Genomic DNA, 25,282 nt, shown 5'->3' with positions numbered 1-25,282 from the left:
TTGTCATTCTCTGAATGAGCTTAGGGGGTCCTCTGGCTTGTTAAAAAACTTCTAATTATTTTGTTTGATCTACAAACTTTTTTTTATTATTGTCCCTTCCAAATAAAGATTCAAATAATGAGGTGAATCCTAGTTTGGAGGGAAGAGAACAAAACATAGATTGTGGTTTTAGATAAAATGAATTTTCCATATCAAAATCTCTTCCATGTTACCAGGTAAGGAAGCTTTACAAATTTTACTTTTAGGCCTACAAGAGAGTAACACGGGTATATGTGGCTAAACAGGCTATTAACTAAAAATATTGTGGGCTTATTTGTATCGCAGACTCACATATTAATTTTATTTTACAATGGTTAACAGAGGTTATTCTTGGTTACATAAATGCTGAAGAAAGCTTGCAAATGAAGTTCCTGGAGAAAACTGGGTTTGTTTTTGAAAATGTGTGCTATATTACATAAAATGACAAATAATGACTACACCCAACTTCTGCTTTTTTCTTTCCAGAGTCAACGTTTTGGAAAATGATTTATTAAAAACAAGCTTGTGTGTATATCTGAAAAATAGCGAAGTCTAGATTTCTAATTATTTTGTAAGCATATGAATGGTTTTAGTTCTATAGGCTTGCTTTCAAAATTGTAAATATTTAAAGAATATGGTAAAATCCAGTTGTTGTGGAATGTGGAGTTAAGCCTGAGCAGGGCTTCTGAAGCTGACACATTTAGCAGTTGAGAAAGAATGGGTGTGGGAAGATGCAAGTCTCCAAAGAATTTTAGTTTGTGTTCTACTCTCTGCAAACATGAGTCAACTTTCTAATTTGCCCTTTTGTTTTTCCCTTCTAATTTGTAGAATCCTGGATATTACTATATTCAACACAGTTTTTACATAATGTTGTAGTACCATTAGTCTCATTTTTTTTTCAGGATACCAATGAAATGTTACCTCTCCCTATGCTGCACCCAGTTTTTACTTTTAGTCCATTTATTACATCTTAACTACTCATAAACAATATTTCATTATTTTAGACACTGAGCACTAGCTGCATTTCCTTTTTCATAACAGTAAAGCTCTCTTTATTAACTCATTTTCCCCATGGCTGTCTGCCTCATTACAGCCCCATTACTGAATCCATAGGACTACTGCTGTTTTATTCATCATGATAGACATTGGAGATATTGCAAGCAGTGTTCCCTCTAAGCTGAGTTAGTGTGAGCTAGCTCACAGTTTTTGAGCCTCCAGCTCACTCTTTTTTGTCTCCGCCCAGGAAGGATGGCTCCAGAGCAAACTAATTCATGCAGTAGCCAAATTGCTCACTCACAACTTTAAGGCCAGTAGCTCACAAAGTAGAATTTTTGCTCACAAGACTCCACAACTTAGAGGGAACATTGATTGCAAGTAATTCTTCCAAAATAAATTTTACTGTAAAACAGAGTGGCAGAAGATAGCTTTAAAATATTACCTTAACTAAACTCTAGTTCACAAAAACATAGTCTTGTGGCACCTGAAAGGAAGATTATTGCCTACAGTTTTTATGCGTCTACATGCATAAAAACTTCATGAAGAATAAAAACTGTATTCATGTTGGAGCATAAACATTGTAGGCAATAACCTAATGAAGCATTTCTTCAAGTTGTTGTTTTGAGCATTTGTACTTTGGCAGTTGTAATGATTGTAGTATTTATCACTGTTTACCTTACAGTCCAAAGATCAACATAGTACAGTCAGTGTATTGTGGAAGAATAACAAAAACAGTAACGGAGACAAACAAATAGAATTGGTACAGGCATGGGGAACCAACCAGGCTCCTGAAAAAAGGGAACTAATTCTTCCTTCTATTGTCAGCTTCTGAGCCCATGCTGTGGGGGCACTGGTTGGGTGATCTCTAAGTTTTTGTGAACGATGTCATGGGCTGGGGTGCTAGTCAAAGGGAGTCCAGAACAAGCCAAGGTCAGGAGCCAAGAAGACAGTGCAGTCCAAAAAGCCAAGCCGGTGTCAGGAGCTAGAAACACAGAGCTGTCCAAATCACTAACCAGAAACGTCGTCCAAAGCCGCCGGAGTCAGGAGCCAGAAACACAGAGCCGTCCAAATCACTAACCAGAAATGTTGTCCAAAGCCAAGCCTGATCCAACATTGACTTCTCTTATGTTCTTATCCACGTAGAGGAACTGAAGGAAAACCTTCAAGCAGCTCAAAGCAAAGGTCACCTAAGAGCTCAGGAGATGAAATGGCCCTGATATAAACGTCGGGACAAAATGGAGAAATTAAAAATAGTATCAGTATATTAATGGATTGAACTCTCCCACAAGTCGTACAGAAATTTTTAATCAACTTAAAAAGCAAAATGCAGATATTTTATGCCAACAAGAAACTCACATAAAGAAAAAAAGCATGAATATAGGTGGGTCGAACGGGACGGAGCGATCCGAATGCTCCCCCACTCATCGATGCGCCGTACCGGAAGTCACCTGCATTTTTTGTTTAGACTGAGACAAGATATACTTTACCTAACTTTTTATTATTTAAACAACCCAGAATTAGAAGAAATAGAATAATTAAGAGGGAATATATTTAATTTTAAAGATGAGACTCTTGGAAAGCAAGGTGTATACCAGGGGTGGTTGCTCGGGAGTCACATGCGGCTCTTTCACGCATATTGTGCGGCTCCTGGTAGGGCGGCTGGGGAAGCTAAATATAATTAGCAAACAAATATCATTGGACAAATAAATATCATTATCAATATCTGCTTTTACCTCTTTTGTTATTATTTTTGGCAGTCTCATTTAATGTTAATAAAAAGCAAATTTGCATATTTCCCAGTAAAAATGTGCAATATTTGTTCATGTCTTGTGGCTCTCAAACATCTGATGCTTAGTCTATGTAGCTCTTACATTAAGCAAGTTTGGCCAACCCTGGTATATACACTAGCAACAATATGTGCCCCAAACAATGCTAAAGTTAAATTTTTTATTCCCCCCCAAACTATGCTAGAATTTCAAGATGAAGAAATAATGGTTTTTGGAGACATGAACAGAGTCTTAGATCCAAGGAAGGACAGATCTAGAAATCTTTAACATGGGAAAGAACAAAAAAATGTATTTCAGTATTTGCAAATGCTGAAATTGGAAGACTCCTGGAGGATCAAACATCCAAAAGATAGAGATTTTACATTTTTTTCTGAGAAACATCAAATGTATTCAAGAATAGATCTGTGTTGGATATAAAAAATTCTAACCATGAATCTAAAAAGCATAGATTCAAACAAACTATCTGCAGATCATAACCTTATAGAGGTAGTTTGGTAACAGAACAGTATACCAACAGCAAGATGGAAATTGAACGATGCTGTTTTATTACAAGATGATGTAATAAGTGTAAAAAATCTGGAAGAATTTTTAAAAATAGATAATACAGAAGGAATGTCCTCACCTACAGTTTGGGTAGCAAGTAAAGCCTTCATTAGAGGAATCTTATTAGCAGCTGCTAAGAGTAAAAACAGAACAAATCAAGATATTAGTAGGAAAAATCCTGAGATTGGAGCAAGAGCACAAAAAATTCCAACAAAGATACATTAGTAGAAATCAGACAACTAAAAAATCAATTAGATATGTTAGAAATGGAAAAGGTACAGAATTTTTTTTTTTAATATAAAGGCACTTTGAACATTTGAAGAAATCTGGCGGATACTTGGTGTGCTGTCTTAGGAAAGAGAAAGAAAAAAGAGTAATAACATGTCTAAAGAAAGGAGATCAAATTACATATGCAGAAAAAGAAATACAAGAACAATTCACCAGTGTTCTCTCAGGACTATACAAAAAGAAGTCTGTCTCAGAAAATAGGGTAAGAGAATATTTAAAAGACATCCTGATTTCAAAGCTTACACCAGAACATAGAAAAATCTTATATCAAACAATAACAATTCAAGAAATTTCTGAGGCAATAAAAATATGAAAAAGGACAAAGCACCAGTCCTGGCTGGGCTGACAGCAATGTATTGCAAACTTTTTGGGAAAGTTTTAATGATGCCATTACAAAAGGTTATTAATGAGATAAAAGAGGGAAAGACAATACCTCCAACGTGGTATAAGAGGCGTATATAACATATAAATATGGCAGTCATGCAGCGCTACCACAGTTATATAGACCAATCTCTTTACTGAATGTAGATTATAAAACCTTCACCACAATAATGGCAGACAGATTAAGAAAATGTGTACCAAATTTAATACATACTGATCAAACAGGCTTTGTACCAAGAAGGTACATGAAAGATAATATACTATTTATAATAAATTTAATTGAATTTGTAAATAAGAAAAAAGAAAGCAGTGTTTTTATTCTTGGATGCAGAGAAAGCATTTGATACTATAACATGGCCTTTTCTACAGAATCTACTTCAGAATATGGGCTGTGGCCTGGAATTCTGGAACTGGATGCAAGGTATATACTTGAAACAACAAGCAAAGATATAATAAATGTAAAGCTAACAGATGCAGTTTCAGTTGAAAAAGGAACATGCCAGAGCTGTCCCCTGTCACCTCTATTATTTATCCTAGTGATAAGAGATTTTTTCTATAAAGATTAGACAAAACACAAGGATTGAAGGAATAAAAGTGATGACATAAAATTTAAATTAAAATTATGCAGGCAATGTGGTTCTAACAGTTTTGAATCCACAAAAATCGTTACAGTATGAAATGGAACATATTGAAGAATTTGGATCCTTTTCAGGATATAGAATCAACAGGAAGAAGACAATGATACTGTGACGACCTCTTATTTGGGGAGGTCTAGTTTTACTTTAAAATGTTCTTTCAGTTTTACTCTGTAGGGTATTCTGGCTGCCACCAGGGAAATTTAGGCTTTCCCAACTTTTTTCTATAATATTTTTCCTACTGGTTTTGGTATTGTGACCCAGGGTCTGGGCTTTCGAAGGACTATGTGTTTCCTGGGAAGAATTTCGTTCAGAACTTGTGTCTTAAATAAGTAGATTTATTTGATGTTCACACACTCTTCCCTCTTTTTGACAGGGATCAGGGCATGTCACTTTGTAACAATATTTTCCTTAGGCCATATATGGTTACTGTTTCTTTATGCTTTAACTTTTCATAACACACACAAGACTTCTCTCTCTCAGACCTTAAAACGAACAAACTGCTTAACTCTTTTACTACACAGAACCCAATCTTTCCCTCACAGGGATGAGTCTCCTTCAACTCCGAGACAAAACGTAACTCATAGCAACTGCTTTTACACAGCACACTCTTCTGACTGACTAACTGTTTTACTGTTAAACCTTAACTGTCATTTCTCCAACAGTCACTCCTGATAGACATTCAAATCATCCACACCGCATCCATTCCAAAACCCCTCCCCTTCTCTGCCACTCACCAATCATACCACTTGCCTGCTTCCAGCACTCTAGAATATCACAGCCATGCAAACTAAACTTTTAAAGACGCACACACACATAAACATGAAATCGTTACAGATACAAAATTCTTAACAACAAGAAGATATTATAAAGAATATAGAAACCACAGTAGCTACCAATTCTATTAAATATCTCAGGACAAATGTGGCCTGACACAATTGTAATCTTTTCAAAAACAATTATTAGAAGATCTGGAAACTAATACAAGCAGATGCATCCAGATGGAAAAAATTAAAAATCTCATTGCTGGGTAGAATTTCAGCAATTAAAATGAATGGTTTGCCAAAATTTGATTTCTTATTCCAAATGCTACCTATACCTATAGAAGAAAAAATTGACAGAGTGGCAAAGACAGATAAATGTATTTGAAATGGCAAGAAACCATGAATAAATTTTAAAATACTCCAAGATGAGAAAAAGAGCTGGGTTAGCAGTTCCAAATATAAAATGATAGTATCAAGTGGCAGGTCCGGTCTGGATTGTGGATTGGATTAAAAATCCAGGTCAAAGAACAAACTTGAATCAGTAGACCTAGATGAAAGCTTACATAATTATTTATGGATAAATAAATCAATCAAAATGACCGTAACACATAAAAGGAGACATATAGTTAGAGTTGGAGTCCTCCAAATTCCTCACTGCTGTCCCCTATAGAAGCTTTCTATGATAAGAATATGAGAACTAAAAATAATTTCTTAATGTACGCCAATATTATTATTTATTTATTTCATTCCATTTATATCCCGCCCTCCCCGCACGCAGGCTCAGGGCGGCTTACAAGGCACAATGTGCAATAAAAACATTAAAACAACAGAAGCTAAAAATTCACAACTAACAGGATACATGACAGACTGAAATAACGCACTCCCCATTGCATGTCAGGAGGAGGTCAGAAGATCAAAAGGGGGGACGCCATGGGCCGCGATGTTCCAGTTACTTCATCGGTCCAACCCGATGGTCCTGCTCTGCTTTACAGTAGTCTAGCCTCGAGGTGACCGTCGCATGGATCACTGTGGCCAGATCGCCGCAGCTAAGGAAGGGGACCAACTGCTGCACCAGCCGAAGATGATAAAAGGCTGCTCTGGCAGTGGCCGCTACCTGGGCCTCCATCGTTAAGGTGGGGTCCAGGAGCAGCCCCAAACTCCTAATCTCCGAAGCTGGCACAAGAGGAGCCCCATCGAAGGCCGGAAGTGGTAGCCCCAATCCCATACCACCCCGACCCAGACACAGGACCTCCGTCTTCGCCGGGTTCAACTTCAGCCGGCTCAGCCGGAGCCACCCAGCCACGGCCTGTAGAGCCCGTTGAAGATCTTCTGGGTCGGAGTCCGATTGGCCGCCCAGCATCAGATAGAGCTGGGTGTCATCTGCATATTGATGACACCCAAGCCCATACCTCTGGACAATCTGGGTGAGGGAGCGCATGTATAAAATAGAATAGTTGAGAGTACTGCCCCCTGAGGCACTCCACATTCAAGCAGGTGCCTCCGGACTGCTGCTCCTCCAGCACAACCCTCCAACCTTGGAGAAAAGAGGCAAGCCATTGAAGGGCGAGCCCCTGGATCCCCACGTCGGGAAGGTGGTGGATCAGCAGCTGGTGGTCGACTGTATCAAATGCGGCCAACAGATCTAACAACAGCAGCGCCGCCACACCGCCTTGATCCAGATGTCTATGGAGGTCGTCAGTCAGGGCAACCAACACAGTCTCCGTCCCATACCCCGGGCGAAAGCCAGACTGGAATGGATCAAGGACGGAAGCGTCATCTAGAAAGCTCTGTAACTGAGTCGCCATCGCCCTCTCGATCAATTTGCTCAAATTTACCACATATGGTAAATGCTCAGGGGAAAGTCAGGTCCTGGCATAATAGGGATGAAGGACTGAATATTCAATGATTACTATCAATGTTCTCTCTAAGCTCCACAGTGTTGTGAGCAAAAATTCTGCCTTGTGAGTGAAAAAAAGCTAGTATCATTAAAGTTGTGAGCAAATCTACATTTGACTATTGCATGAATTATTTTTGGAAGATTATTTCCGTAACCTTGTAAAAATTTCAGAATGAATTCTTAAACTACATTTAAACTATATTTTTAAGAATAAATTAAACATTATAAGAGAAAACAGAATCAAGTCAAATTTCATTACACAAAATGTTGTCCTCTACAGGGGTAGACCAGGCCTCTGGAGAACAGGTCTACCTGCCCCAGTCAAGTTGGTAGACCTGATCTTGGACTGTCACCTCATGCTGACCCTTAGAAAACATACCAGCACTCAGGGGAGAAAAAACTCTTGCAGTCTACTTTTATTATTTTTTTTAAGTGAAATATGACAACCAGCATTACAGGTCAAGTATAACAGAGGTGGAACAATCTCTGTCAGAACCCTACCTAACCTAACAAACAGGAAGTTGCTTAAATGTTATCAACCTGCCCAAACTGCTTATTTATTCAAATATTTTTTCTGACTTTTCCCCGTGACCCAAATCATACAGAAAATCATAATAGGGGTGTGCAAAAAAAATCGGTGATTCTCGCTCAGTTATATCCTATGGTGACCATTATATTCAATGAGCCCCTTAGGCTATAATGGAGAATTGATCTTGGGGGTATTTGGTGATCGGGGGGAATGTTTTTTGAGTTAGAGGCACCAAGTTTTCAGCATAGGTGCTGGTGTCTCTCCTCAAAAAAAACCCCCAAGGTTCAAAAAAATTGGACCGGAGGTCCGGTTCTGTGGGCCCCAGAAGGAGATGCCCCTATCCTTCATTGTTTCCTAAAGAAGGGAAAAAATGTTGTGAGTTGAAGCTAAAATGCTTTGAGCAGCGCTCTGAAATGTTGTGCACCAGAGCTCCCTAGCGCAGCTTAGAGGGAACTGTGGTTACTATATTACCAGTTTCAAGAGTAAAGAAAATTATCAACACAAAGTGCGTATTATGTAGATTTAGAATGAGAAACAGTTCAAAAAATTGTACACAAATGCATTGCTGTGTAGAAGCAGAATGACAATAAGTTTTAAATGTAACATCTTAAATAATTTAGTATAAGGAAGTAGATTTTGAGCAGAAATCTCTTATTTTCTTATTATGAGATCTTTAACAGGCTTTCCTTTTGTACTTTGAGTTATAAGGAGTATGTAGAAGTGGCAAAATACGTGATATTGAATATGTAGTAATAATGAAACTAGTAGTGTAGTTGCGAAACAGATTTTTTATGAAATTTGAAACCCAAAATGTTGAATATAAATAACCCCAACACATTGGACCTTATAGACAGTGTCTTAAGAAGTATAATGAAGGGGATGTTAGGGAGAAATATTTTGTTTTATATATTCTGTTATTTATAATCATTTGTGATCTGCACAATTAAGTTATACAATCCAGTTTTTCCTTTCTTTATCCCCTCTATACTATCACTTTGTTTTCACAGACACCTTCCCCCCCTTCAGAAGTGAAATGGGTGGTTGCTTACCCTTGTTTCATTCAGTCATCTGGTTCTTACTAATTGAGTTCTAGGCAGGTGCCAGATTGTGATATCTGTGTCTGTATGTGTTTATGAACTGGATTCCTATTTTTGCAGATCTTGCTTTTTACTGCTCCCGTGGCTTTTATTGCCTTTGTTATCCCCCCTCCCCGCTGGCCTTTTTGTTATTGTGAATTTGTATTTATATAGCTTGGGACCTGAGAAACACAGAGGGGAAGGAAATCCACCCCCACCCCCCAACTTTCCTGGCCACCTTCTCTGTCTTCCCAAACTTATTCAGTATTCTTCCCTCACAACTTTCCACATATACTTTCCTCCTCTTCTTAGGCTTTTCTGAACTTATTTCCCTGTCTCCATTTTCCTTTCTGTCTTCCTAAGCTTTTCTTTATTTTTTCCTCCTCACCACTTTGTCTTTCTCTCTCAGCCCTCCCCTGCTGGTTTCACATAGCATTCTGTACTACTGAGGTTACTCAGCCTTCAATACCTTGATTGCTAGGCAAACTCTAGTGCTAACTCTGATATTGTGTGATTTTGCAAAATCTCAATTGGCATTCTCTGTTCTTGGAATTTTACCCCCTCCCCATTTTTACTTTTGAGATTTTTCTGTAGAAAAATCCTTGCAGTGTCCATACATTTTGTGGACTTTTTGATCTATATTCATTGATCATTTTAAATCTGTTTTAATGATTTATTATGGATAATTTTTATGAAATGTTTTAATTTTTACTGTGAAATGTTTTAATTTTTGTTGTCATCCACTCTGAGCCCATTCATGGGGAGAGCGAAATATAAGCTTCTTGGGCTGTGTTCGTAATTAAATATACTTGCTTTTTATTTGTTTATTGATTTTAGTATATTTCTATCATTCCCTTCCAACGAATGGACTCAGGGCAAGTTACAACATTGGTTATAGAACAATAAAATCAGATACTTTGAACTATTTCCATGATGTCCCGGTATAATTGAGTTAAAAATAGAGAGGGTTAAATCGCATAAGGGGTTCCAGATGGTAGATACCCTAACCTCAGGTAAACCAAGGCGGGGTTGTTGTTGAGAGTCCTTGAAAATTGAAGAACTTGTAATAGATAACAGATGGTAACAGGAGGGGCCAGATGACATTTGATGTCTGCTGCCTCACCTAAAAACCTGGAAGAATAGCTCTGTCTTACAGGTCCTGTGGAACTGAAAAAAGTCTTGCAGGGCCCTGATTGCTAGCGGGAGCTCATTCCACCACGTTGGGGCCAAGGTCGAAAAAGCCCTGGCCCCGGTTGAGGCTAGATGGATGTCTTTGGGGCTGGGGATTACCAGTCAATGCTGGTCTGATGAGCGCAAGGCTTGACGGGGCACATATGGGGAGAGGCAGTCCTGTAGGTATGTTGGTTCCTGCCTGCTCAAGGCCTTAAAGGTGGATCACTGTAGCCAAGTCACAGGCAGAAAGATATGGAACCAGTTGCTGCACCCGCTACAGGTGGGAAAAAGCTGATTTGGCAACTGCGGTGACCTGGGCCTCCATAGATAATGAGGTATCCTGTATTACTCCAAGGCTCCTCATTCTTGGCACTGGAATCAATAATGCCCTGCCCAGAGCTTGGAGCCATATTTCCACATCCAGTCCCCCGTGGCTCAGGTACAGGACCTCTGTCTTCATTGGATTCGACTTCAACCAGCTCTGCTGTAATCAACCAGCCACAGCCCCCAAGGCCCTGTCTAAAACATCTGGGGCCTAGTTCATCTGTCCATTAACAGATAGAGCTTTTACTACATTATAAAATGACTCAGGACCTTGGGCCATGGGATATTTTCAGATTTCTTTCAGATTCAGATTTATTAATACGGTCAAAGTCCAGCATAAATCATATACACGCATATATATAAAAGAATAAACAGATAACAAAATATAATTTAAATTTGATAAAAGATATACCGTAAGGTTGTGGGATACAAATATTCTAAAAGAAATAGGTGTCTGGTTCAAAGAAAATATGATTATGTTGGGCATCAGGTACTTAGTTGCCCTTCTTAATATTTAGTAGTAAGAAGAAGAGATGAGATTGGATTTATACCCCGCCCTTCACTCAGAGTCTCAGAGCAGCTTACAAACTCCTTTCCCTTCCCCTCCCCACAACAGACACCCTGTGAGGTAGGTGGGGTTGAGCGAGCTCTTTCCAGAATTGTCCTTGAGAGAACAGTTCTGACAGAACTATGGCTTGCCCAAGGTCATCCAGCAGCTGCAAGTGGAGGAGTGGAGAATCAAACCCAATTCTCCCAGATTAGAGTCCGCACACTTAACGATTGCGCCAAACTGGTTCTCCGGTTGTGTCTTTATGCGGCTTTTGTATTTTCTATCATTCATCATTCTTATACGTTCATGTGTTCTTATACGTTCTTTGATATGATGCACCAAGGTATAAATAAAACGTTAACTACTGGAGTTGAAATGTGTAGTGCTGTTTTAATGCACCATTTTAAACAAGAAGAGAATTGCATTTATTGTTATACATAGCAATAGAAACAGAGGTCTTCCTATTCATTTAGATATCTACCTTCTAGTGCATTCAGTTTTTTCGGAAAGAACAAATGTATTTCAAAATAAGCACTTGCTTTTTTCTATAAATTTAAAGGTTGAAAACTTCAGAACAAATGTTGGAAGATGTTGGCTGTGGATACAGGGATTGTAGAAGAATGGCTATCAGAATTCAAGGTAATTTTCTGTATTGCTTTAAATATTGAATGCTAGTAAATTTTTTTTGATAGCACGCAATATTTATTTCCATTCTGCTTCAAATAGTATTGTGACTGCATTGAGATACATTTGGGTCAAAATCTGAAGCAACACACAAGCTGTGAAGGATAAAATCCATTTGAATTTTTTTTTAATTTGATTTTCAAACTGTCCTGGTCACCCTGGTGGGTTATGTGCACTGGGAGAGAAACAGGGAAAATACATCTCTGATGAGTCTTTTTGGATCTTTCAGCTCTATTGATAATGGAATCCCTTAGGACTGCTAGGTAGGATCTGAGAGGCACTGTTTTGTGGTGAGTCCTAGGCACGTGTGGGAAAAGGTATATATTGAACCTGAAAAATATTGGTATTTCCCTATATTCCCAAATCCCAGTACTGGCATGGTATTGAGATTCAGGAATTATTTGGGATTGCCAATTTTTTCTGGCTCCATTATAACTTAGGGGGAGCATTAAAGTCAATGGTCCCCATAGGCTATAGTGGAGAATCGAGACAGGGGTATCTGGGGCTCGGGGGGGGCTGTTTTTTTGAGGTTGAGGCACCAAATTTGCAGCATAGCTGCTGGTGCCTGTCATCAAACCCCGTCCCCAATTTTCAAAAAGATGTGACTGGGGGTCCAGTTCTATGAGCCCCAGAAGAAGGTGCTCCCATCCTCCATTGTTTCCAGTGGAGCGGGAAAAGACATTTAAAGGGAACACAGTCTCTTTGAACTCCAAAGCAGCAAGTTCACCTGGAAGGTGTTTAAAAAGGTAAAGGTTCCCTTGCTCGAAAGCCAGTCGAATCCGACTCTAGGGTTGCGGTGCTCATCTCCGTTTCAAAGCCGAAGAGCCAGTGCTGTCTGAAGACGTTTCCGTGGTCATGTGGCCGGCATGACTAAACACCAAGGCGCACGGAACGCTGTTACCTTCCCACCGAAGTGGTACCTATTTATCTATTTGCAATTTCTTGCTTTCGAATTGCTAGGTTGGCAGGAGCTGGAACCAGAGATGGGAGCTCACTCCATCATGCGGCACCCGGGTTTCGAACCGCTGAACTACTGAACTACTGAACTTCCACAGCCTGCAGTTCAGCGTCTTAACCACTTGAGCCACCACAGCTCAAGGGAGGTCAACTTGTCACTTTGGAGTTCTCTCGTGGCATGGCTTGCAGAAGGCATTTAAAGGGACTGTGCTCCTTTTAAATGCCTTTCCCCCTCCTTTGGAAACAATGGAGGATGGGGGCACCTTCTTTTGTGGGGTCACAGAATTGGACCCCCAGTCCAATCTTTTTGAAACTTGGGATTTTTTTTAAAAAAGAGCTTTATTGAGAATTTCATAATAGAGAGAATAAATGTCTCTCTTTTATATACATACATACGTATGTATGTATATGCAGAGCTATTTTTGGGGCAGAATGCACCGGAACAACATTCTGGCTGGCTTCTGAGCCCGCCCCTCCCCTCTCCGCCCCTCCCTCACCAAAAGCCCTGCTCCGCTCACCCAGAAGTGGCAATCCAAGCAGAGCATTGGGTATGAGCTGTCGTGTATGTCCCGTTGCCGCCCATAAGGACTCCACATTGCCTGGGCCCTCCTTCTGCTCTGCAGTTTGCTGTTCTCGCTTGAGTCGCCGAAGCACAGTTCCCCCAGCGCCTGGAGCTGCAACACACAAGCGAGTGGGGTCAGATGGGGGTGCGCGCACGTCCCTCGCCTTTATTCCCTCCTCCCCTTCTCTAGTAAGGACTGCCTCGCTCAACATCCCACGCAGCTGCCCAGCGCACTGCAATCAGTGCCGACTGGCAAGGAACTACAAAGGGGGTTTGGCGGCTTCTAGCGGGAAAGGTGGTTTGGGCTTCCCTTCGTCTTCAAAAACCTGGCTCCTTGAAAATTCAGACTGTTGTCCCCCCCCATGCGTGTTGTTCCCCCCCCGTGTGTGTGTTGTTCCCCCCCTGTGCGTGTTGTTCCCCCCACTGCCATTTCTCTAACCTGAGAAAGGGTTCGGCTTGGTCACCTGGGCTGCTTGCGACTCCAGCAGGCTGGAGGTTGGAGTCGATAGCCGTGGAGGCCCTTGCCTTGAATCCTCTTTCAGCAGCTCCCAAGGGGGGGGGGTGTGGCCCGATGCTGCAGCGCGCCTCCTGTTGGTTGGGGAGGTGGCAGCGGGTCTGAGCCCCAGTGCCGCTGGTTGCAAGCCTTGTATGTTCCGGTCTAAATGGGCCGGGCTGGTGTGGTGCCTCTAGAGAAGCTGGGTGCTGGCCGACGACGATCACGGCGACTGGGATGGTGGCATTGGCGTCGAGGAGGAGTGGGACATGGCGTGTGGCGGTGGTGAGGAGGGCGAGCCTGCCTGGGTGTTGCCGGACCGGGAGTAGGAGGCAGAGGGTGCCAGCGGCCAGAGTCCGGGCAGTGGCAAGACAACGGTGAGCTGCTGCCTCTTCGCCAAGCAGGAGCCCGACGGTGCCGCCTCCTCCTCCTCCCTGGTCGGACCCTGCTGCTGCTGCCTCTCACTGCTGGAGCAAGAGCTCAAGGCCAGCACCTACGTGCTGCTCAAGCACCTCAAGGAGCGCTCCCTCAACAGCTTCCTGGAAGCCGTTGAGTCCTGCGGGGGCCTGCCCAGTGGCTGTGTCCTGGTCTCCCGTGCCAATGAGGCCCGCCTGGCCACCCCACCGCACCTCCTGCTCGGCAAGCTCTTCTGCTGGCTGGATCTCTAGCACCTGGCTGAGCTCAAGCCCCTCTGAGAGTGCCACAGCTTCGGCCTCCTGCCTGATGCGCCCACCATGTGCTGCAGCCCCTACCCCTTCAGCTGCCTGTGCGGGCCAGGTAAGCCTTTCGGCACTGAGGATCAGAGCTGCTGCTGCAGGGGACCCCCCATATCTGCCACTCTCCTGCCGAAAGTCGGCACTGCTTGGCTGCCCGAATTGCTCAGTGGAGCCTCCATGAGTCAAGGTACTTTTGTGTACCAAAGTCAGAGATCCTCTGACTTCGTGCCTTGGAACAGAGTCCTGAGCTAAGGTGGACCTTTAATCTGATTCCCTTTTGAGTGTGGACACAGCTCTAGTGGGGCTCAAGCCCAGGGACAGGTTCCAGAAGAGCAGTGTCTGGGGTAACCTCCTGGTAAAGGGTAGCGACTCTTTTCAGAGGGTAGATCGTTCAGTGTGCATTAGAAAAGCTGGGTTGCAGCCTGGTAGCCCTTTGGAAGTCAGCAAGGTTTTTTTGGGTATCCGTGAGAGTCAGAGTATCTAACGAAGGGAGCTTTGATTCTGGAAAATGCATACCCTGGAAATCTTGCTAGTCTCTAAGGTGCCACTGGGTTCGAATCTTACTCTTGTACTGAGAGTGTGATATTAATAAGGGAAGATGCTGATGGAGCTGGTCCCCTGATCAGCATATGAAGAGCAACTGCCTCGTTGGTAGCGTGACTTTTGGAGGCCTTGACTTGGACTGGTTGGTCAGTCCCCAAACCTGTCTTCTGGTACTAGATCTGAGGCTTAGAATTCACAGCAAACTGGTTGGGGAAGAGCATAGGCAGTGTGCATTCTGGGATGACGGCACATGGTTGGTGTGCCCTAGGTTGCAGTTTCCAGGACATCTGGAGCCCCAGTCCTCCTCCAGGCCAGTTTGGCTGGAAATCCTGGAAGAAAAAAATACAGAAATAAATATAAAGAAAAGAGTTCCGATTTTCTCTATGGCAAATATAAGTAAAACTCCAAATTTAATGTCATGATCCTGTCTCTCCCCCAGTCCAGTCCAGGAATGGAAAGGGAAAGGATCATAGACTGAGACAAGGAATTTTACACAAGAACCCAGGAGAGATAGTCTCTCTCTGGATTTAAGACACATGCCACCAGAACCTTTCAACTATGGTCCCCTTCCAGCCCAAGAGAAGGTTCAAACCCTTGACTGGCTTTTGGGACTTATATAAGAATATTCTTAACAAGGTAGCAGCAATTGGACAAGCAGTCTCAGGCACTAGGAAAAGCCTTGGAGTCAAAGGTACATCAATCAGACACAGTTATAACAGAGTATAGTTTATTTAGCAGAGTTTGCCATCAGACCATAGGAGATTAGAAAAATAAGAAAGGCTAAGCAACAGTTTGCCTAACTATACAATAGAGTATATTTACCAACATTCAGGAGGGTCAATAGTCCAAGACAGTCCATTGGAATGAATTCTACTAAGTCTCATCTTTGTCCAGGGTCCCTGCCATGTGCTCCAGAAATCCTTTGTTCTCTCCCAGAGAGCACACGACGGAGATACAGCATTTCAGGGTACATTCAGAAGTAAGCCAAAAAGTGAGCTCTTCTCTCTGTGTTGGTCAATTTGAACCCCCATCTCATTAGGCCGGCCCTGGCCAGCAGCCAACCCAATGAGGCAGGAACTTTCCAAATTTGGTCAATGGGTGGGGGTAATGTTGGGAGAGTAGCAGTCATCTTCTGCGCAGTAAGGTGATAGCATCCCAACCCTTCTACATGCTTCACTGAGGCATCTGGATTTATGGGGGCAATCTGGACAAATGGTCAAGCCATGTGGCTTCAGGGGTGAGGCAGATACATTCCTAAGGGGAACATGAAACTTCTAGGAATCACACAAGGGGAACATGAAAGTATAGGGATCAATATTTCTTTACAAACTCTTAACTCTATTATTGCAGGCAAATATTAATTCCCTTTTCCTTATTGCTTATATATTTTTTATTCCCTTAATCATCAAATTCACAAGTCATCCGTTCATTTTTTTCTACTTCATGCAAAATGTCTATAAGAGGTTTCTAATTGACAATAAAGGTAGATAATGTCTTTTCTCTGATCAAAGCAGTAAATTTAGCCATCTCTACAAGTTTCATTATCTTCATCAAATCTTCTTCTTTTGTAGGTAGTGTTGAACTTTTCCATTTTTGTGCATAGAGTAATCTTGTTGCTGTTGCCATGTATAATAACAAAGTTTCATACTTTTTTCCAAGTGTCAGTCCATTAGACCCAGAAGAAACACCTCTGGGTTCATTTGTACCTCAGTCTTTTAGCTTTATTGCAAGTCCACTGTAAGTGACAAAATGTTCCTTCATGTTGTTCACATTTCCACCATCTATTTGAGATATTTTATATATTTTATCTAATTTCTCTGGTGACATATACCATCAGTACATCATTTGATAAAAATTATCTTTGAGACTAGAACTTAACATAAATTTAAGCCTTTCCTTGCATATATATTCCCATTGTTTCATTTGTATATTATGTCCAACATTTTTTGCCTATTTTATCATTCTTTCACTCGTTCCTCCTCTGTCTTGAATTTAGATAGTGTTTTGTATGTTTTAGCAATAACATGCTCATCGTATATAATTCTGTTTTAAATTGTTCAAACCCAGGTTTTTTCTGGTTTAAACTTTTTAAATAATTGTGCATTAAAAACATTGACAAGTATATTCTTCTATTATCAAATTTTCTGTTAATTTGATTTTACATTCCCCTTGAGAAAAGTCTGAAAGGGACCCTAGTCAGGGTAAACCCACATCAGCCATGTTTTCGTGAATAGGCAACTCCTATTGTGGTGTAGGGGCTATAGTGTCAGACTAAGATATGGGAGACCCAGGCTTAAATTCCCACTCTGCCATGGAAGCTTGCTGGATGACCTTGAGCCAGTCTCATGTGCCCAGCTTAACCTAGCTCACAGAGTTGTTGAAATAAAATGGGAGTGAAGAAAACAGTGAAAACTGTTTTGGGTTCCCACTGGGGAGAAAGACAGGGTATAAATGAGATAAACAAGCAAGAAGCATCATTGCTTAATATGAACCACAAGGAAAGGTGGAGTATAAATATTTTAATTAAGAAGAAGAAGAGATTGGATTTATACCCCACCCTTCACTACCCAAAGTTGTCTCAGAGCAGTTTACAAACTCCTTTCCCTTTCCCTTCCCCTCCCCACAACAGACACCCTGTGAAGTAGATGGGGCTGAGAAAGCTCTTGACAGAAACTGCTCTTTTTCCAGAACAGCTCTTATCAGAACTACGGCTTTCCCAAGGTCATTCAGCCAGGTGCAAGTGGTGGAGTGGGGAATCAAACCCGGTTCTCCCAGATTAGAGCCCGTACACTTAACCACTACACCAAACTGGTTGTATTACTAATAGGAAGGGGCATGTATGGGACCGCGGGCCTAATTTCTCCACGGACCGGGGCCCAGTTTGTGGTCTGTGAGCCCAGTCCATGCCATCCCACCGACAAGGACCTCCCACAACCCTCCCAGGAGGTTTGTAAGGTCCATGTTGGCGGGGCTTGCAAAAGCCATTTAAAAGGAATGCAGCCCCTTTAAATGGCTTTTGTAAAGGATCACAATGTGCAAGTGAAGGCTGAGCTGTGAGTTCACCCACTTCTGGTACACCCAGAAGGGAACTGGAAGTAGATGAATTCGCTGCTTGGCCTTCACTCATGGGCTGCACAGGTTTGCAAAAACCATTTAAAGTGCACACATTCCTTTTAAATGGCTTTGTAAGCCACATGGCATCACAGACCCAAATAGACCATGACCCAGTACGTCAAATGTGGAGGTTCATGATCCAGGGTTCCATAAACCCCACAGACCTTGAACATCCATGGTCTGTTTTTTTCCTGGACTGTACCCATCTCTAATTACTGAATATCTAAGTATTGACCCTTTTACCAACTGAGCTTGAGACTAGGGTACTTGAAGGACTGCGTTTTCCTATACTGTCCAGCTGCCAGTTAAGATCATCATCTGAAATCCTGTTTTTTCTGCCCCTGCTTACAGAATTGAAGTGGGTGATAACTGGGCACAGAGCTTTTCTTTAGCAGTGCCATGTTTATGCAATGTCCTCCCTTTGAAAGACTATTTGGAACATACTGTTCTGTCATTTAGGTGCAAAATTAAGACACTTTTAATTTGCTCAGGCTTTTATTTTGGCTTTCCTATCTCTGTATCTCTGCATGTTGATTGAAGAAATCAGAGGTAGTGTGTTTGTAAAGAACATTTTACTGGCAGGATAAAACACGTGCAGTATGTATAGATGATGATGAGTACATAAAATTCCTTTCCTTTCATTAGGAAGTAGCCATGCTGGGTGGAGGAGGCACCTAAGAATGGCAGTAGTGGGAGTAGTGCTATGTGGTACTTGTTTCTTTCTTGTCCATTGCTTGTCCATTACTTGCCCACAAATTGTGGTAAGTCAATGGTGAGCAAGATATTAGTGGTGAAGCTTTGCCAAGAGAAGGCAGCACAGAGGCACTCAAAGCAGCATCTAGGGATTTTCCTTGGTGGCAACCAGCAAGCCACAGAATGAGGTTTTCCGAGTAGCCCCAGGTTTATTTCAATTGTCTGCTGTACTATACACACATGAATACATGGAGTTGCCAGTTTGGTGTAGTGGTTAAGTGCACGGACTCTAATCTGGGAGAACCGGGTTTGATTCTTCACTCCTCCACTTGCACCTGGCTGGGTGACCTTGGGCAAGCCGTAGTTCTGATAAGAGCTGTTCTGGAAAAAGAGCAGTTTCTGTCAAGAGCTTTCTCAGCCCCACCTACCTCACAGGGTGTCTGTTGTGGGGAGGGGAAGGGTATGCGCATGGGCGGAGCTCTGTTCCTAAGTTATTAAAATCAAAATTTAAATGGTGCTTAGTTTTAGTGTTTAGGCAAGTTCGGGACCTCACAGAGGCCAGTTTCTGGGTAAAAATTTAAAGGGAAGTGTTCATTTAAAGTCTAAATGGAAGTGTGAAAATCGCTGTTCTGCGCACGCACTAAAATTTTAGTTCAACGGATGGCTTCCTGTGCGCATGCTCAATCTGAAAGAAAACCCCACCGAGGCACGCTCCTGCGTGTGAACGGCGGGAAGCGATGTGGCTGCGCAGCGATCCAGAACAAGGAAGGTGAGTGTGATCGCGATTCTCCGGGTGGCATCGGGACTGGAGCCATTTAAACCGCTCCCAGCACGCCATCTGGACGCACCCCCAGAGTACTAAATGTGCTCTTAAAACTGAGCTACTTCTATAGGTTTATTTTTTTATGTCAACCGAATTCAGTACTTCTGGGATTAATGCATTTTCTGTAGAATGGGAACTCTTGCTGTTAGTTTAGCACATTTATATATTGCATTAATGTGTCTGTAAAATGTTTTTGTTAGACAGCACCAGAAGCATCCATACCAAACTATGCTAAAAATCTGAAAAACAAGAGTTCTCTGGTTTCATCTTTGTACAAAGTTATTCAGGATCCACAGAGTGAGGTAGGTAAATATGTACAGAACTACACTGAACTTTTGTATGTTTTGAAAATAAATTGTACAGGTTTTATAAAGCAGCACAATCAAAAAGGAGTGAAGCATTGGACAGTATGTCAGGAAGTATGCAGAACACAAAAGCATGTTTTCCCTTCATAGTACCCTGCTTCAGTGCCCTTCCATGGTGAGGGTGATGCATATTCCAACTTTTCTTTGTAGACCTGGATACTGGAAATTTAATATTAAATTATTCTTCCTCTCAGCTGACAGCCTTGACTTGGAAGTTGATGGGGCAAAGCAAACAAATTAGACTGAAGCCCTTTTATTTAAAAGGGTAATAATTTTCCCTGCTCACCAGCCTGCTTTGAAGTGAGTAGGCAAGTTTCTTGTTCTTCTGAGTTCTAGAAGGTTCACTAGTTTTTTCCCCTCTGTTGCAGTCTTATCTTTCTCTACTTCTTTCATTGGGGTTTCAATAAAAATAGGATATTTGTCTCACAGTTCTCATAAGGCAGAGCTGTAATCTCCTCCAGCTGAACCTGTAGATTTTGGCCCTCTGATGGGATGGTAAAAGTTGTGGCAACGGAAAGTAGTTGACTGGAGGCACCAAAAAAATCAGTTGACTGAATAATCACTAACTACAATTTGTGATAAAACTGTTAAATTTATTTTATCTGGTTAGTAATTGCTGAATTTGCCTAACTTTGCTGGTGAAATTTTATTATTATTCCTCCTTCATGTCCCTCTTTTCTCCTTGCCCTAGTCATCTGTCTTACATGACTCCCCTTGATATTATTAGCATAACCATTATTATGCCCCTCCTCCTCAGTTCCACTGGTTAAGTTAATATGTTCTTCGCATGACTCTTCTTTTGCAACTGTTACATGTTAAGCAGTAATTCAAAAACTTGTCTGTCCTCATTATTCGGGAAGAGTGATACTTAGCAATATCTAGGAGAACATGAGGTTACTAAGTGCAAGAGACTGTTAACAAACATTTAGATCTTCGTCGTGGTGTCTTTGCAGTCCCACACATGGGTTGGGTGCCTGTGCACGACCTCGACCAGAGAAACTTCTAGAGCTTTTCCTCAGAAAGCTTTTGGCGGGCTCTCTCCCACCCTGGGGAGCAGGCACGTACTGCGCATGCCTGGAGCAGGGGAGAGAGCCGCCTCCCACTCAGTTCTTCTTCGACCGCCTGCATGTTCACTCCTCGTTCCTGTTGCTCTCCGTATTTTGCCTCAGCTGAGTATATTTGTTCGTCTGCCTTCTTCGGTCTTTGTTTATTTGCTTCGCTCTTCTTTCCCTCTATTTCAAAAAACAACAACAAAACAGTCCTTTTTTCTTCACTTTCTTTCTTTTTCTCTCCCCCCCCCCCCCACATTTGTGGGTGGGGAGGAGATTTGTATGGGCAAAACAAGATTTTTAAAGTGTGTCGTCGTTGCCCAGCTAAGATACCTTCGAACGATGGTCACGATTTTTGCCTTCTTTGTCTTGGGGAATCCCATAGGGTCGATAGCTGCGTCCATTGCACTAGTTTTACTAGGCAAGCTAGACGTAATAGGGAGGCTCGGCTTAGAGCTGTGCTTTTAGAGGCAGCTTTGTGCCCTGCGATGTCTTCGGCCGCTTCTCATTCTTCTGTCCCTCAAAGATTGGATGGGGCTCCCAAAGCACCAAAGCTAAAGCCTAAATGGCCTGAGGATAAGGCTCCGTCGAAATCGAAAGTCAAGCCCTCGACATCGGCTTCGACTTCGGCTGTTGACCCGGTCGTCATCACTGGTTTAACAACATTGACTCCTGCTGTGGCTGTTGTGTCCCACAAGTCCACTTTGCGGCCACCGACACCACCGCCCACACTCTTTGCCTCGATGTGCGCAGAGCGCTCTCTTTTTATTTACATAGGACTCAGCCTATACGTAAATCTCCTCGGCTGTTCCTTGCCTATGGCCCCCCTCATGTGGGGGAGCCGATTTTCTCTCAACGCTTGTCTAAATGGGTGACTTCCATCATAGTCCTTTGCCATGAGCTTGCACGTCAACCCGTTCCTACCTGTGTCACTGCCCATTCCACATGAGCAGTATCGACGTCCATCACTTTCCTGGCTGGTGTCCCGTTAGAAGACATCTGTGCAGCTGCTATGTGGTCCTCGGCATCGACCTTCATGACCCACTACGCACTCGACATCCGAACTTGACGGCATGCTGCATTCGGCCAGTCGGAGCTGCGATCTCTCTTCGCTTGATCCTGCTGCGTTCCCAGGTAGGACCTTTGGGTGTTTTTTCTCGCTGATGATGCTGTGTCAGTATTCTTTGTGTTTTCTGCAGCTGCCAGCTCCCTCTTCCAACTGGTTCAACTCTTGTAATTACGACGTCCATCGCTTTCCTGGCTGGTGTCCCGTTAGAAGACATCTGTGCAGCTGCTATGTGGTCCTCGGCATCGACCTTCATGACCCACTATGCACTCGACATCCGAACTTGACGGCATGCTGCATTCGGCCAGTCAGAGCTGCGATCTCTCTTCGCTTGACCCTGCTGCGTCCCCAGGTAGGACCTTTGGGTGTTTTTTCTTTCTCCCCCGCTCCAGGCATGCGCAGTATGTGCCTGCTCCCCAGGGTGGGAAAAGAGCCCGCCAAAAGCTTTCTGAGGCAAAGCTCTAGAAGTTTCTCCGGTCGAGGTCGCGCGCAGGCGCCCAACCCATGTGTGATACTGTACAGCTGACCATTCGAAGATCATCAATTACGGGTAAGCAACCTGTTTTTTCATCTGAAAACTGAAAAATGCTACCTCTTCAATAGTAGGAAAGCATATTTTGAGATGTGACATTGTTGACACAACTATTTGATATTTACTTTTGTTTCAGTTGCTGGAGCCAGTCTGTCATCAGCTGTTTGAGTTCTATCGTAGTGCTGAGGAACTGCTTCTACAATTCACACTGCAGTTTCTTCCAGAATTGATATGGTGCTATCTCGCTGTTTCTGCAAGTAAAGATCTACAAAGCAGTGGCTGCATCGAAGCACTTCTCCTAGGAATTTACAATTTGGTTTGTATTCACATCTGAGACACTAATTTCTCTGTCTGGGGGTAAAGTACAAATCATCCACATTAACAGATATTATTCTGACTCACAGTTGAAATGTCTATGATTTGAGCCCAAATTTACCATAGAGTGTCGCCCAAAAATTAGTGTCGCTACGCAGTGTCGGCGACATAATGTTGTCACTTCTGGGTGATGTCATCACGTCATGTTCTGGGGCATTTGTGAGCAGGGTTTCCCCCTGCTGGCCGGCGGTGGGGAGGAGCCTGCAAAAGTGGGGGAGCTCCCTCCCGGTCCAGGGGGCTGGCAAAGACTATCTCCGACAGAAGAAAAATAAAAAAAAATTGAGGCTGCCAAAGGCAGCTACTTTGCAATAAAATAGATTCTAAGTCAGTGACCCTGAAAATCAGAATATAAAAACAATTAAATGAAGGAATTCTTCACAGAGCATGCAGCAACACTGCTGCCCAGCCCAAGCTGGAAACCAGAAGAGTACAGTCTAGTTTTCAAGGGAAAACAGGGTTGGATTTAGGCTTCTGCTCTCTCAAATGGGTTTCCTCTCCTTTCCCCAATATCACTTGGTATCTAATGTATGATGCTGGATGGAAAGATTCTGGGGAGGGGGGTTGTGGTGGAGTGGCGGATCTCAGTTTAGAAGACATTGAAGATCTGTTACTTCCTGTATAAACCACTTTTGTTTCTGGGGCCAATCTAGACATGGCAGAGGTGTCAAAGTGTGGATTCATATGTCTGCCCATTCTTGTGTAGAATGTATCTTTTTTCAGAAAATGGAGCATGCAGCTGAGGGTAGCTAAACCATGCTGCTTTCCCCAATTTCAGTCCACACTTGTTTGAGGCATTTTTTCCCCATTTTTCTGGCTGTGATACCTGAAGCGGGCTGTCTATAAGAATAATGCTTGAAACAATCGATTGTAGTGGGGGAGAGGAGGTGCAAGTTTTTGACTTCTGCCACGTTCACCTCAATGAGTTATGGTATAAATATAGAGGGGAAACGGGGAGAAAAACCTGCATGCATTCACGAAAGAATTCCAGAGGCCAAGTAGTACAAGAGACTATCATGTCAGAGTGCTATACAGAACACAAATTGATTTATAATCAAATTGGGTAAGATCCATTTCAGTCCTTGCCAGTGGACACTTGTGATGAATAGCCATAGCAAGGTTCAGTGCTATAAAATAATACTTTACAGGAAACCTTTCCCCCCAACTATATCTCTGGGACTATCTTTTTTTACTGACTTTTATAATGATTATCTTTAAAATAAATGTGATGACTTTGTAGTGCAATGCACTGTTAGGTCTGTAGAAATGTTTACATAATCTGCTCATTTGAAAATAGTAGAAATTGTGTACAGACAACATAAGGCACAGAATGCAGTGACTTGCGTTTCTTTTATGTCTTACAGGAAATAGTTGACAGACAGGGGCACAGTAGGGTGTTAAGTTTTACAATTCCATCCTTATCTAAACCTTCAGTATATCATGAAGTAAGTTTAATTTCTGTTTTACTTGATGTATGTAATTTTAATGTAGCATGTCTTATGAGCGTAATTTGGCACAGATTTCATCATCTTAGTGATAAAATGACACTTTTTGTTCTAGAAATCATGTGACGATGCAGCTGCATACACTACTTGCTCTTTGTCACAGATGCAGCAATGCCCTGACTACAGCCAGAGCAGCTCTGCTTTGCAAAATAGTGGACTCCAAAGAATCTAAAAATAACCCTCATGTGTCTGAGTTAGATAACATGAAAATACTGATTTTTGTTTGCTTGTTTATGTTATTTATAGTCACCTTTCTCACTTGAACTCAAGACAGATTACACAGAGTGAGACAATACAATCAACAGGATGGGGTATTCGATAAACTATGCAATAGGATTAGGGTTGTAGAACCAATCAGAACTCTAAAAACAGAACTGAAACGAAGCATAAGTATTAACATGACACATTAAATGATTCAAAAGTCACATAGTAGGATCCTAGTTTCAGTAAGCTAAACACAGTAGTATAGACCACAATCCCTAATAATTTATCCAAGGAATTTTGTGAATCGTTTAGTACAGTGGAACTCTCTTGCCTGAGTAGAAAAGCTCTCTCAAATAATTCGGTTTTGCATAGTTTGCAGAAAGCCAGGAGAGTGGGCGCCTTCCTGACCTCCTCAGGCAGACCATTCCATAAAGTGGGGGCCACAGCAGAGAAGGCATGTGTATGGGCAGTTGTCAGTTTTGCCCATTTACAGGTTTGCACCTGCAGAAGACTTTGCTCAGATGAGTGAAGCTGTCGTAGCTGTACCCAGGGGGAGAGATGGTCTCACAGATATAAGAGTGCAAAGTCATGTTATGTTGAGATGAATTTTTTAAAGACATTTTAATGTGGTTTGAGTTCTGTT

The 25,282-nt window shown here is 42.3% G+C and overlaps 1 protein-coding gene across 1 annotated transcript in view; it reads left to right on the top strand.

The window, feature by feature from the left end:
• Positions 1 to 25,282, top strand: part of FAM126A (family with sequence similarity 126 member A) — a 67,671-nt gene that overhangs the window by 4,814 nt on the left and 37,575 nt on the right. Inside the window, exons 2-5 of the mRNA XM_015407115.1 lie at positions 11,521 to 11,600; positions 19,747 to 19,848; positions 22,695 to 22,874; positions 24,295 to 24,375. Coding sequence (XP_015262601.1) covers positions 11,550 to 11,600; positions 19,747 to 19,848; positions 22,695 to 22,874; positions 24,295 to 24,375 — 414 coding nt within the window. The 5' untranslated portion in view covers positions 11,521 to 11,549. The remainder of the gene's footprint in view (positions 1 to 11,520; positions 11,601 to 19,746; positions 19,849 to 22,694; positions 22,875 to 24,294; positions 24,376 to 25,282) is intronic.

This window comes from Gekko japonicus, unplaced genomic scaffold (assembly GCF_001447785.1).
Source record: "Gekko japonicus isolate JY-2015 unplaced genomic scaffold, Gekko_japonicus_V1.1 scaffold3223, whole genome shotgun sequence".
Classification (NCBI taxonomy): Eukaryota; Metazoa; Chordata; class Lepidosauria; order Squamata; family Gekkonidae; genus Gekko; species Gekko japonicus.
The sequence above is the reverse complement of the archived record's forward strand: the minus strand, read 5'-3'. Positions and strand labels throughout refer to the sequence as shown.